This window comes from Ylistrum balloti, unplaced genomic scaffold (genome assembly GCF_031769215.1).
Source record: "Ylistrum balloti isolate Yb309-2 unplaced genomic scaffold, AGI_CSIRO_Ybal_v1 Utg370892, whole genome shotgun sequence".
Taxonomy (NCBI): domain Eukaryota; kingdom Metazoa; phylum Mollusca; class Bivalvia; order Pectinida; family Pectinidae; genus Ylistrum; species Ylistrum balloti.
The window spans coordinates 170,701-184,655 of NW_026782507.1; the positions used below are offsets into that span (position 1 = coordinate 170,701).

The 13,955-nt window shown below is 33.5% G+C and overlaps 1 protein-coding gene across 1 annotated transcript in view; it reads left to right on the top strand.

Annotated features, from left to right (window-relative positions):
• The window catches only part of LOC132559325 (GDP-mannose 4,6 dehydratase-like), a 37,674-nt gene extending 32,052 nt beyond the window's left edge, over positions 1-5,622 (top strand). The window contains exons 10-12 of the mRNA XM_060223936.1: positions 4,547-4,615; positions 4,815-4,903; positions 5,253-5,622. Of these exons, the coding sequence (XP_060079919.1) occupies positions 4,547-4,615; positions 4,815-4,877 (132 nt within the window). The 3' untranslated portion in view covers positions 4,878-4,903; positions 5,253-5,622. The remainder of the gene's footprint in view (positions 1-4,546; positions 4,616-4,814; positions 4,904-5,252) is intronic.
• Positions 5,623-13,955: the final 8,333 nt, after the last annotated feature.

The following is a 13,955-nucleotide window of genomic DNA, read 5'->3' on the forward strand; positions in this document are numbered from 1 at the left end:
TTTTCCATATCATAACTCTGAGGTAAACAAATTTTCAAAAATTTTCGGGGAAGTTTAGAGTTGCCGTTTTTTCCATCTGTCTTTCAGTCCATCTTTTCGTGTCGGGAGGATAATTTTGCCAACATTTAGGCAAGGTCCATGAAACTTAGTTAATACATTTGTCACACTGAGACAATGTTCAGTATTTTTAATCCTACAATTCTTTAATTACAGAGTTATTGCCCTTTATTAAAATTGCTTGTCTGGAGCTTCACTTTGCTTGCATTTCAATTTGGATAATGAAACTTGCTGTACTTATTGGTCATACTAAAACAATGTGCAGTTTACTAAAGTCAGGGCCTGCAACCCCTCAATTAAAGAGTTCTTGCCCTTTGTAAAATCTCTTATCTGAAGCATGATTTTGCTTGCATTTATACTGGTATAATGAAACTTGATGTATACATTGTCAAACTAACACAATGTGCAGTTTACCGAAGTTAAGGGCTGACAACCTCTTAATTATAGAATTATTGCCTTTTTGTAAAATTTTTGTGTTTGGATCATAACTTTGCTTGCTCTTGATCTGAAATGATACACTTCAAAGGAAAGGTCTGCAATGCCTTAATAACAAATTATTGCCTTTTGTTAAAATTTTATTTCTAGTTACCGGTAAGTTCTTTTTGGGGAACGTTCATCAGTTTTAATGCTACTTATATCTTAGAATGTTAGAAAGGTGGAAGATTTATTGCTTCAGTGGTAATACATTTGCCTTACACAGTGGCAACAGATTTGATTCCCAATAGGAAGTGAAAAGTTGTGAAATCACCTACTAAATGGCATGGATTTTTTCCACAGTTACTTTGGCTTTCTCCCTCAGCTAGTGTCCTTGTACATTTCAGTACAATGAGGATGATCAACATAAGCTGTTTGTTTGTTTTCAAATTTCTGAAAAATAGAGTTTTTACAGTTTTACAGAAAGATAGGTTTATTTAGAACTACATAATATATCCTTGGTTTAGGCACCTACTATCAATGCTTTTGTTTGAAAATAAATTTTGATGGCTGCACCCAAGTTATAACAACTCTACACCTAGGAAATTTTAGGGAAACAAATGTTTCATTTGTTTGAACATATAATTATATTTTGACCAATAAGTAGATAGGTCAAGGTCAATTTTTGAGCAAACTTGATAGTACTTGCCTTAGCATGTGATTACATCAGGATCAAATATCAAGACTTCAGACCTGTGGCTTATACAGACAAGACTGTTTATCTAGCATATATATATTTGTTATTAAAAATGATTAACATAAACTCTTTGATTTGTTACCCTCCTTTTTGAAAGGGTTAGCTATAAACACAAAAATATTTGAAAGAACAGATTTGTGTAAAATGTTGAACAGAAAATGAAACACAATGTGGTTTGTCTGACATCAAATAAGTAAATGTGTGCAAATAATCTGTGCCTGAAATCAAGTCTGTTGATGGTTTATCAGATTGTACATGGCACTGACCTAATGAAGCTAATTGATCTGTCTGTGGATTTACAAAGTTATTAGAAACATGTGAATCACATTTCACACATCTCCTAAGCATTATTTGATGCTGGTAGGAATGTCCAGCCATGTAGAATTGGCAGCTAATTGTGTGAAAATTGATAGCACAGGGCTAGAGGGAGAGGAAATGTTTGCCAAGTGAAACTGTATGCTATTGGTATGTTGAGATTTCAGTTAATGGTGTTCCCTGGGAGATAATGCCAAACATCTTAGACCGGCAGTTCCAAGTTTAACCTACATTACAAATGATCATAGACTGACTATCAGCCCAAAGTTTTCCTTATCTTTCTATCTCCCTTTGGTTTCAATACTATCCATATGTAAAAGAATCCCGATTTTTAGTGTCCTTCTTTGTCCTTTTCTCGATGTACATTCGAGGTTCAAAAGACTCGCCCAGGATATAGGATCAAAGTGGAGGCACATGTAGATTAGTAACACAGGAAACCTGTACACTCGAAAACCTGATACTGACATCAACGACGACTGACAGGAATCATTCCGACAACAACGGCGACTGACAGGAATCATACCGACAACAACGGCGACTGACAGGAATCATACCGACAACAACGGCGACTGACAGGAATCATACCAACAACAACGGCGACTGACAGGAATCATACCAACAACAACGACGACTGATGTAGGAATCATACTGACATCAACGACAACTGATGTAGGAATCATACTGACATCAACGACAACTGACAGGAATCATACCAACAACAACGAAGACTGACAGGAATCATACGAACAACAACGAAGACTGACAGGAATCATACCGACAACAACGGCGACTGACAGGAATCATACCGACAACAACGGCGACTGACAGGAATCATACCGACAACAACGACGACTGACAGGAATCATACCGACAACAACGGCGACTGACAGGAATCATACCGACAACAACGGCGACTGACAGGAATCATACCGACATCAACGACGACTGACAGGAATCATACCGACAACAACGGCGACTGACAGGAATCATACCGACATCAACGACGACTGACAGGAATCATACCAACAACAACGGCGACTGACAGGAATCATACCAACAACAACGACGACTGACAGGAATCATACTGACATCAACGGCGACTGACAGGAATCATACCGACAACAACGACGACTGACGTAGGAATCATACTGACATCAACGACGACTGACAGGAATCATTCCGACAACAACGGCGACTGACAGGAATCATACCGACATCAACGACGACTGACAGGAATCATACCGACAACAACGACGACTGACAGGAATCATACCAACAACAACGACAACTGACAGGAATCAACGACGACTGATGTAGGAATCATACTGACATCAACGACGACTGACAGGAATCATTCCGACAACAACGGCGACTGACAGGAATCAATGACGACTGATGTAGGAATCATACTGACATCAACGACGACTGACGTAGGAATCATACTGACATCAACGACGACTGACGTAGGAATCATACTGACATCAACGACGACTGATGTAGGAATCATATTGACACCAACGGTGGATATCATACTGATATCCACAGATACTGACTAGGGAATTATGGTCATATCAACGGCCACTAATACAAGAATTTTATGAATATAGGTGTTGATATAAATATAAAGTCAGATAGAGTTGATAGAGACATGGATTATCATGCAGGAGACCCAGAATGAAGTCTCTCAGGGTGTGGCACTAAGAGTCTTGTGGGGAAGGAGTGGGCTGAAATTTAAGAAATCTCAAGAAAAATGAGCATAGTTGTGTTTGTATATAGTGGTAGTAAGTTGATGTGGCTTGTACGTGGTGTTAAATATGGTCTATGTCACTCAGCTGATGAGCTTGCTTCTTTGGCTGAGCTAGTATAATAATTGATTATAAGGTTGTGACCTTCATTTAATTCCTGTCAGCAATGTGTTTTTCCCTGTTCTGCTATTTTCTTCAATCTGGTATGGTTTCTCGCAGATCAAATGCAAAATTATGTGGAGTTAAGGGAAAATATGTTTGTACTTATAAAATTTATTAATTTTATGAAGCACAACTTTTGACCTTGACACCACTGGTTGTCCTTGATGACTTTGGTTGGCCTAGACACCATTGGTTGCCCTAGGTAGCAATGGTTGGCCTGGACATCAGTGGCTAGTCTGGACAACACTGGTTGACCTAGCTAACAATAGTTTTCCTTGATCGTGACAATGAAAGTGAATACGAACATATTGCTAATGGTGTGAACGTGCAGTATTAGGATGCTTCTCATCACTAGGCCTGCTAGAATCCCCATTACTGCTGCAGTGTAATTGTCTGGACCAGCCATTACTGATGTTGTGAGAACAAACAACATTACAGGAAACACACGTCTGCATCACCATGGCAACACAATAACACTCAATGGAAGATCTGACTTTCTAATGTTTTAGAGTTTTGATAGAAAACAATATCAGTGTCTTCACCAATAAATAGCTGTCGCGTTAGCAAAGCACCTTGTTATCTCCAGTAACAGGTAAAGTGGGTCTTGATGAAGATTGAATTAATGTGTCCAAATCTCAAGTTTCACTGGAGTGTCGAAGAGAAGTAGATCTATCCTGAAATACAGAGACTACAGATTTAGATATCTTCTATAAGTGATGGGATTATGATCGTGTGCAATAATTAGGAAGTAATGATGCTGCACATCCTGGAACATGTATTATCTATTTTGTCTGTAATTTTCGCACATCAATTGCAAAGACCAAAAAAAATAGCAGTAATTATATCTGTTACCTAAATAGGAAAAAACTAGAGATGGGATAAAGGTTGTAATAACTCCGATTATTATGCAATTTCCCCCCCCCCCCCCCCTTTAAACCCTGTCCCTGATGATGGTTGAAGTAGCCTAAACCCTAAAGATGTGTATCATTGATTCAGACCTTTGTTAAATATTTCCTGTTTATTTAAGTTGATTGTATAATCTTTGGCATAAGGATACAAATTACAAAAGATAAATACTGTATTTTCTGTTTTACAGGAATTCCTTCAAGGAGACTGTTCAAAGGCGAAAGAAAACCTAAAATGGCAGCCGAAGTATTCATTTGATGTAAGTACACATGTGATGAATATAAGAACTGTTTCTTTATCAAACTTTTATATAAGTTTTATAACTGTGAATATGGACTCTGTTTCAGGAATTATTTTTTAAAGTAAGTTATGCATATCCAACTAGGTTTTCATCTGAATGATATCATAAAATCTATTATTTTGTCACTGTGTTGCATTTTACAATTTACGTTTCACAGATGCTTGTTGAAGAGATGGTGAAGAGTGATATAGACCTAATGAAATCCAATCCAACAGCATGATGAATGAGAGACAATTTAGTTTTTAAGTAAGACATAAGACTTCTTGTAATTCTAAATTAAAATTGATTTTCCAGTAGGTTTCAATCCTTTCAGTACAGGGATTACCTCCCTTTGTGTATGCTACAGCTTGAATTCCTTCACTCGGCTCTTGATGGTTTTTGAAAATTCAAGAAAAAAATAATAAAATATAATTTCACATTGTACAAAGTATTTGCTTTATATCTTGAGATTGTGGGACAAAATTATACAATTAGTAAAGTGTTTATTCAAGGAAATCTTAGGATTTTGAATTCACTCTGAAGTTTGTCAGTGACTTTATTTTCTCATTACTAACTAAAATGTACCTTTAACTCAATACATTGTCAATATTTTCAGTTGCAGGTGTGAGATGAGATGATGAGAAGAATGAAGCATTTGAGTTTTGACAGATTCTGTGCCATTTTGGAAACATCTTTGTAATACACATGGCTGCGATTAGAGCTATCAATTTGCAAATTGTATGGAAATTGACAATACTAACCGTAACAGTTTTATAAATGTTAAACTGATATTGTGGGTTTTTTTTGTAGTAATTACACGAGATATTATCTGTAGGTATAGTTTTCATAGCTGCTGAAGAGGTTGTCTTGCATAATATAATTTTTAGTGCTACTGTTTTTTTAGTGTATGTAAACAATTCATCAGGATTTGATATGTATCACAATGTTTCCACTCCCTCTATATATCATTTCAAAATGACTTTCATTTCAAGGGTTTTTGTATTGTTTTTCTCAATAACAAGCAAGAAAGACTTAAATTATACTCTACTTTTTAGCATTGTTGGTTAAATATTAAACAAATATTGAAAATGCATGTCACATTGGCTCCTTTTAACCTTTTAAAGTCAGCTTTTTAGATATCACTTACAGCGAGTACATCATATTGAAGATCTTTGAATCAAAGGGTCTGTATCATGATGCACATTATTTTAGAGATAAACTGCATCATTACAGCTCTTACATTTTAGCGAGAAGCTTTATTTTAAATTCCTGTGGAGCTTCTTTGTAAAACAATTTACTTGTTTTACTTAATATTCTGCAAGCAAGTTTGTATTCTTTGAAAGTTACGTTAAACACTATTCAAATAGAAAAAAAAACAATGATATACAGATGGCCTGTCCATTGGGAACACATGATGGCGTATATTGTCCTTAAGGTTTGGAAATTACATTATAATATATCTTTTCACTTTAAGTCTCTACCTCTCTAAGTATTTGAATCTATAGATGTAAATATTCGTATATATATGTACCTTTCAACATATGAGGCCTTGGTGATGCCATAGGAAGTAGTGTTTTATGAGGGAGAGGCTAGATCATGTCTGTAAGATTGATTCACTGTAGTTCATGTATTTTGAGATTTTGGGTGGTGTGACCTTATTTATCCTGCAAAAAAAAAAAAAAAACGGGTCAACACAACGTTCTAACTTCAAATCAGAGGATGGGGTTATCTCAGGACTGTGAAACACAAATAAGCACCAGTGGGCCTATTGCTAAGATGGACTTATTGCAGAATAAATAAGGTAAACACAGAATAGACAACCTAAAGAGTCCCATTATTTTGTATACTAAGTTAAAAAGTTCCCTGTGATCTCAACATTCCTATATAAATCAAGCTACCCACTTCTGCCAATATATATATTATTTGTGTTGAATGTATCCTCGTATTGACCAAGCGATCTTCAAAGTTTGAAAAAAAATCATATTCTCTACAAAAATATGCATTTTAGTCAAATTTGAAGTTTCTAGAAGTTACAGGGGTCCTTTACCTTTTTATATTTATCAATGAAGACAAAAAATATTTCTTTCTAACGTCATGGTATTGCATTAGGTGTATTTTATCTAGAAAACTACATATTATCATCAACATAAAACTGTTGGGAGAGCAATGCCTCGGATGGAATTGAAACAAAATTAAGATTTTTTCATTAACATTAACCAGTTTGGTGTGATGTAGCACCATAATTTTTTTCATTTACAGAATCTAGTATTTTTGGGATTCCAACACATTTGTTAAGTTTGTATACCAGTATAAAACGGATGAAACATGTTGATCAACACAGTGTAACGTTTGTTAGAGAGTAAATAATCTGGCTCTAGTACTTGTCGTTTTTTATTTATTCGTAGACATAAGATAAAATATGATCAAATAACTTGTAAACGAAATCGTTATTATTTCTCATTAATCTGAATCTCGATATTAAGATAATGTTTTTCATTAAAGGACCAATCTGTTTTTGTGTTTCAGATATTTTGCATAATATATACACACCTGAAGATGATATGGTTGTTTTTATGTACAATAACTACAAAATCCATTGACATGCAAATTGAATAGGTGTGTTAAAATCAACGGAATGCATTGAATTAAAATCTTCACAATTATAAATAAATGGTAATGTTTATAGAATATGTTTTCCTTTGTCTACGTCTCAGTGCTTAGTAACTTGTTTTTTTTTTTTTTATTTCTACCATTTTCGTTTGTTTGGCAATCGAGTTTATGTCTTAATAATAAAAGTTGATTAAATCTATGAAGTAATATTTTCAGATTCAAAATACTGATGTGATCAGCTCTTTTGAAGATTTCATTTGATTTCAATATCCCTGTTTTTGTAAAACTTGTATTATTAGTACAAGTAACTTATTATGTATATTACGGTATGAAATAATTAAGTGTGATATTGTGTACTTTTTATTTTTATTTACATGCAAGTGTATGTTTGCTATCAGCATTTACGCTTTGAAGAAATAGATATGAATTGGGCATCACTGACTGTTCACATTTATTGAGTGAAAGAGTCCCTTGGTCCAATTCCTGCACAAGTTCATTTCTAGATGTCTGTTACATATCATCAATGTAGATGTTTTAGGTGGGCGATACCTAAGTTCATTTAACATTTAGATCTACAAGTAACAAAGGTTTTGTCCAGGATCTTAACTGGACCATGAGGTATTGACAAGGATAAAAAAACACCTCAAATTATATCACAAGATATTGTCCAGGATCAAAAATAGATAACAAGATATTGTCCAGGATCAAAATTAGACTGAGATATTGACCGGGATCAAAATTAGACCACAAGATTTTTTTTCCACAATCAGAATTAGACAACAAAATATTGTCCTGAATCAATAGTTAATTTTACAACAAAACATGAAATAAGAAACACTTTTAAGTACTATGGTGAATGTCAATTTTCTGGACAACAAAGATTTTGAAAATTGAAGTAATTTAACATCCTATCTATAACTAAAATACCATAAAACTATGAAATATTCAATGAAGTGTTTATAAGTCCTCATTGTGACACACATAGCAATATGGCTGCATGTCACTTATCAACGGAATACAATTATCAATAGTGTTCATATTCAAGTAAACATATTTCAGTTAGGATATATAATTTCTGATGTGTGTCCCAACAGAGTGCTTTGTTTGTCTATGTAATTTGTTAAAACTAACAGAAATATACAGGTTGTGGATGGCTGATGTATGTAAATATATCGTATGACTTAGAATCTGTGATTTTCACCAATTTTTTCAATATTAACAATTAGCGGGTGTTAAATTAATTTTTTTTCAAAGAATTGTTGAACAACATTCCATAAAAATCATGTAGTGAATTTTTTTTTTATTTAGAATATGAAATTAAGATAATTTTTTTCATTGGGAGTTCAAAAGTTTAACATGAGCTGTAGATTTCATGTGATGATGTAAAATTGTTTTGTAAGGATAGCTGATAGGGAGATTGAATATTTGGTAGGGAAATTTTTATCTAAAAGATTGTACAAGACACACAAGTGAATAGCATATTTTAATACAAATTTAGAGTAAAATAAACATCAAATTAAACTACATCATACAGCTGTTTTGTCCTTTTGAGGGCACTTCAGTGATTCTAAGTGCCTAAATTATGAAGGTTTTCGGGAATAATCAAGTTATCAAATGAAATGTAAAATTCTACATATTAAGGTGCACAAGCCCAATAAATTAAATAAATTTCGTATTTTTTTTTTTTTTTTTAATATTTTTAGAGTTACATACAGTACAGCCAAACAATGAATTAAATTCTCTCTCTCTTCCATAGTTAGGTTTATAAATATGCCGCCATATTGATTAGTATTGCTATTCACAAATGCTTGGCTTTTAATTTAGATGATATTACTAGTGTATAAATGGGCTATGTAGTTAACTCAGTGCAAGGTAGAGAGAGGAAACTTATGCCTGTTGATAGACAAAGAACAATCTGCTGGTGTCCATCGTAATTAATGAGATTGTAATTCTAAATCGAGAGTGACTATACTTGATGACAAAAAAAAAGTTAAAGAGATGGCTACACAAAAGAGGCTTGAGTCAACAAATGGTTGAAGAAAAGGTGGCACAGTTATTCAGTATGTATTCAAAACTTTTTAATAATAGACTTGCTCCCTGATGTTTATTTACCATCTGAAATAGCTTTAACCTCTATTTCACAATCATTGCACATTACAGTATTCCATGAAATAAAGGAAAAAGACCAGTAGCCAACCAGTCATTATCTAACTGTCCTCATTTTGTATTTGTGTGCTGACAATCACAAACTGATCATTCATAATATTCAATTTAGAAATACATGTGAACGAAAATATGCTTATAAAAGTATTATCTGATGTGTTCATTAATTGGGAAAAATAATGCCCTGTCTTAATTTTGTCAGATACTGTTAGTGAAATATTGAGAAATATAGATACTGAATTTTGTGTTATTATTCAGAAGGGAAAAAAAAGAAATATTAAAATGTCTGATTTATGATAATCATATTAATATATAACTGTTGGTGAAATATTGAGAAATATAGATACTGAATATTTTGTTATTATTCTTAAAGGAAAAAATATTTAAATATCTTATTTGTAATAATTATATTAATATATAATGCCTTATAGTTAAATGAAACACGTTTGTAAATAAAACACCATTTACCAACGTGATGTAGGAATTACCAGTAGGTATTTTATGTGTGAATGAAATCCATTATATAGTACAATACAGACACAAGTTTATTATCATTGCAGTCACTTCTGACTAGGAAAATGGGCATGTACATGTGGGATGTATAATGTATGTATCTCGGTTCTATTCTTTTTCTGGAAATAAATTTTTACATAAGCTACATTTGTGATACGTGTTTTCACTAAATGTTCAATTTATTGTCAGAGAAATTATGTTGCATGAAATTGTTATCATCAAGTTCGGTATTCTTAGAGAAATCCTATTTTTTAGCTCACCGTCATCAAGTGGTTGGATTGTCAAATAATCAACGTCTCTCGTCGTTACGCCGTCTGTCGGTAAACAATCGTACTTATCGGCATTTCTTGAGACGTACGAGGGGGACATTTCTCAAGCTTTACCTGAAGGTTCTTCTCTGTCCCCAGTTGTGTTGTGTTTTTAAGTGTCACCATCTAGTAGACATTTTGGATTTTGACAATTGAAGTGTGTTATCGCTATACTGGAGGGGCATTTCTCATGTCCCTGGTTGTATCAATTAATTTTTTGAGTCTCGGTCAGTGAAACTAAATGACCCACGGGCTGCCATGTTGGCTTTTGACAGTTGAAGTTTGTTATCGCTACTTCTCTCTGGATCTAAAACCATGAATTAATAATTAATCAGAGTCAGTAAATGCAGTTAGAATGTTAGGGTACCTGAACACATTACCCGTCGCCAATGTTTGGTAACAGACGATAATACACACAAATTTCCTAAACTTCAGAAAAAGACTTTGGACGGTTTAACTCCACGCATAACATGTTTTAATATTCTTTAAAAAACGCTGCGAGCCCACTACATAGGTGAAGAAATATTTACATATGTTTGAAGACATTATCAAAACGTGAAACTCCCAAATATTGGATCTGACGAAGTTCCAATTTTTACTTGTTTGTCTCGTGAACGGATTGTACAGGAGACGACTGAAAATCGTCTGAACATCTAATACTAGACACAATACTTGTCACAATACAAATCTCTTTGGATTTTCCACAGTCGCCTCATAGGATTTTAAAATTGGCACCTTTGGCATCACGGACGTGTCCTAGAAGGGCAAAACAATTGTATGATGTACTTTAATTTTCGTATTTTTTCTTACGTCCTATCGATGGGTATTTTGGTATTAAAAAAATCAAGAAAGTACTAACATGTCAACATAATCATAATTCAACCTCAAATTCAATAAAATTATGGCAAAATATGAACAAAAGAAAGATTTAGAGGGATGTTTGAATTTTGCAACCGACCCTTTGTAGTTAGAGTTATTTTCGTAAAAAGTCGGAAACCTATACTTTTTCAAATGATTGTATCAATATTCCACATCATCTTCGTTATACATTTGCATTACTACTTTATTGCCCTCGTATGTGTGAAATAATAAAAATATTAATATTTAAAGTGATATGCCATTAATTATAATTATTTATATGCTGAAAAGTATTTCTTATGTTCATTTTTTTAAAACTCTATCTGCTATGCGTATCGTTTTGTAAAATTGACCTCTTGTAACACAGCCACAGAAAAATAAAGAATTTTAATATGAATGTGCTTATATAGTTCTTAATGAAAACCATCCCTAGATCAAAGAAAAAAAGAAATCGACGAGAAATTAATCGGACTGAAACGTTATAACTTTTAAAGCCGAGAACACGAAGAAAAAATACCAACGTATATTCAGAAATTCGAAATTCAAATGCTCACTCTGCAACGAGTGTAAAATAGAGACACGTAAGTGAGTGAAAGCGTTTACCTTGAGTGTAAACCAACAGGACTTGGATCACTCACAGAACTTCATATTTTTCTTACACACCATTATATGAATCACTTCTTAGTCAGTGAAGAAAGAAAAGTAGAAAATGTAAAACCGTGGTAGTTGATATTGTAACCAGAAAAAAAAAACGGAGTTAAATTTTATCAGCTGATATATAGGGAGATCAGTTTCTGTAATCCTTGAAGTAAATATACTTAGAACTGGAAAAAATCTCAAATCTTAAAAACAAAAAAAAAAAAACAAAAAAAAGTGTCATGGTTATGTTTTTTTTCTTTTAATTATGTTGATCAAAGATTTTGTGACGAAATCTATTAAGTTCTTCAGCACACGTCACCAAATATCATATGTGAGGGGGGATCGTTCAGATAGGTAAAAAAATTGTTTATAAATCTAAAACCTCTACATTTCCATACTTATATATATATACAATATTTTCATGTTTTCCATACTTTCTTTTGTTATGTATCCATATACAACAACATTACGGTACCGCACATTAATTGAATACATTAATTTCCGGACAAAGAAGATGACAACAGAGGGTTACTAACCACTGGAAAATGTAACAAGAATCTGGCGCGAATTTATAACATTTATAAATAGGCACAAGACATAAGAATACATAAATAGAATTATCCACAGCAAACACGCTTTGTTTATCGCAGTAAAATTTATAAATTATCAGTTCATGTGATTGGGCACATTACCGTCAATAAAGGTTATTTATGGTTTCATTTTAAGATATGTTACAGGATGAAAAATTGGGAAATACGAACACTTTAAAATGTTCACGATCTCTCATAACACACGATCTCTCATTACACACGATCTCTCATCACACACGATCTCTCATAACACACGATCTCTCATTACACACGATCTCTCATCACACACGATCTCTCATAACACACGATCTCTCATCACACACGATCTCTCATAACACACGATCTCTCATCACACATGTCTCTCATCACACACGATCTCTCATAACACACGATCTCTCATAACACACGATCTCTCATCATACATATCTCTTATAACACATATCTCTCATCACACATGTCTCTCATAACCCATGTCTCTCATAACACACGATCTCTCATCATACATGTCTCTCATAATAATTTTCTCTCATAACACATGTTTCTCATAACACAGGATCTCTCATCACACACAATCTCTCATAACATATGTCTCTCATCACACATATCTCTCATAACACATGTCTCTCATCACACATGTCTCTCATAACACATGTCTCTCATCACACATGTCTCTCATAACACATATCTCTCATTATATATATATATCATCACACATGTCTCTCATAAAACATGTCTCTCATCACACATGTCTCTCATAACACATGTCTCTCATAACACATATCTCTCATAACATGCAATCTCTCATTACACGCAATCTCTCATCACACATGTCTCTCATCACACATATCTCTCATAACACGCAATCTCTCATTACACGCAATCTCTCATCACACGTTTCTCATCACACATATCTCTCATAACACATATCGCTCATAATACATGTCTCTCATAACACATATCTTTCATAACCCATGTCTTTCATAACAGATATCTCTCATCACACACGATCTTTCATAATACACAAACTTCTCATCACACACGGTTTCTCATTACAAACAATATTCTGATCACATACCATACATTGTCTCCAATCCCTACTACAATATAATTGATAGTACTGGTTTTATAACTCCATAAATACATTCTATATTCTATTGTCCTATTTTCATCAATATTATATGTAATTCTCGCTCGAATTAATTACTTAGAAATATATGTACAATATTTTTTATATAAAAAATAATAATTTTATGTTCTATGTAAAAGTAATATAACATCATTTAGTATTTAAATAGCATAATTTGTGATTAGAAAATATCACCATTATCATCCCTATTTTCAATTATTTATTTGTCTTTTGTCCAGACTTTTTAAAATTGTACTTTTGCATTTTCCTGTTTGTCACCGGTGAAAAGTAACATAAAGTGTCCTTGTATTTGCCACTGTTTAACTACCGGTGTAGGATGCCCTTTGGCAACACAAATTGTTTATATACGACACCTGAGCATATTAAATTAAAACTCAAGTGGTGTTCAAGTGAGCACAGCTCTTCATCCCGTGGTCAAATGCGATGGTCAGCTCATTCACAATGACCGTTTGACCCACGGGGTAATATTTGAAAAGCACTGGAAAGACTCA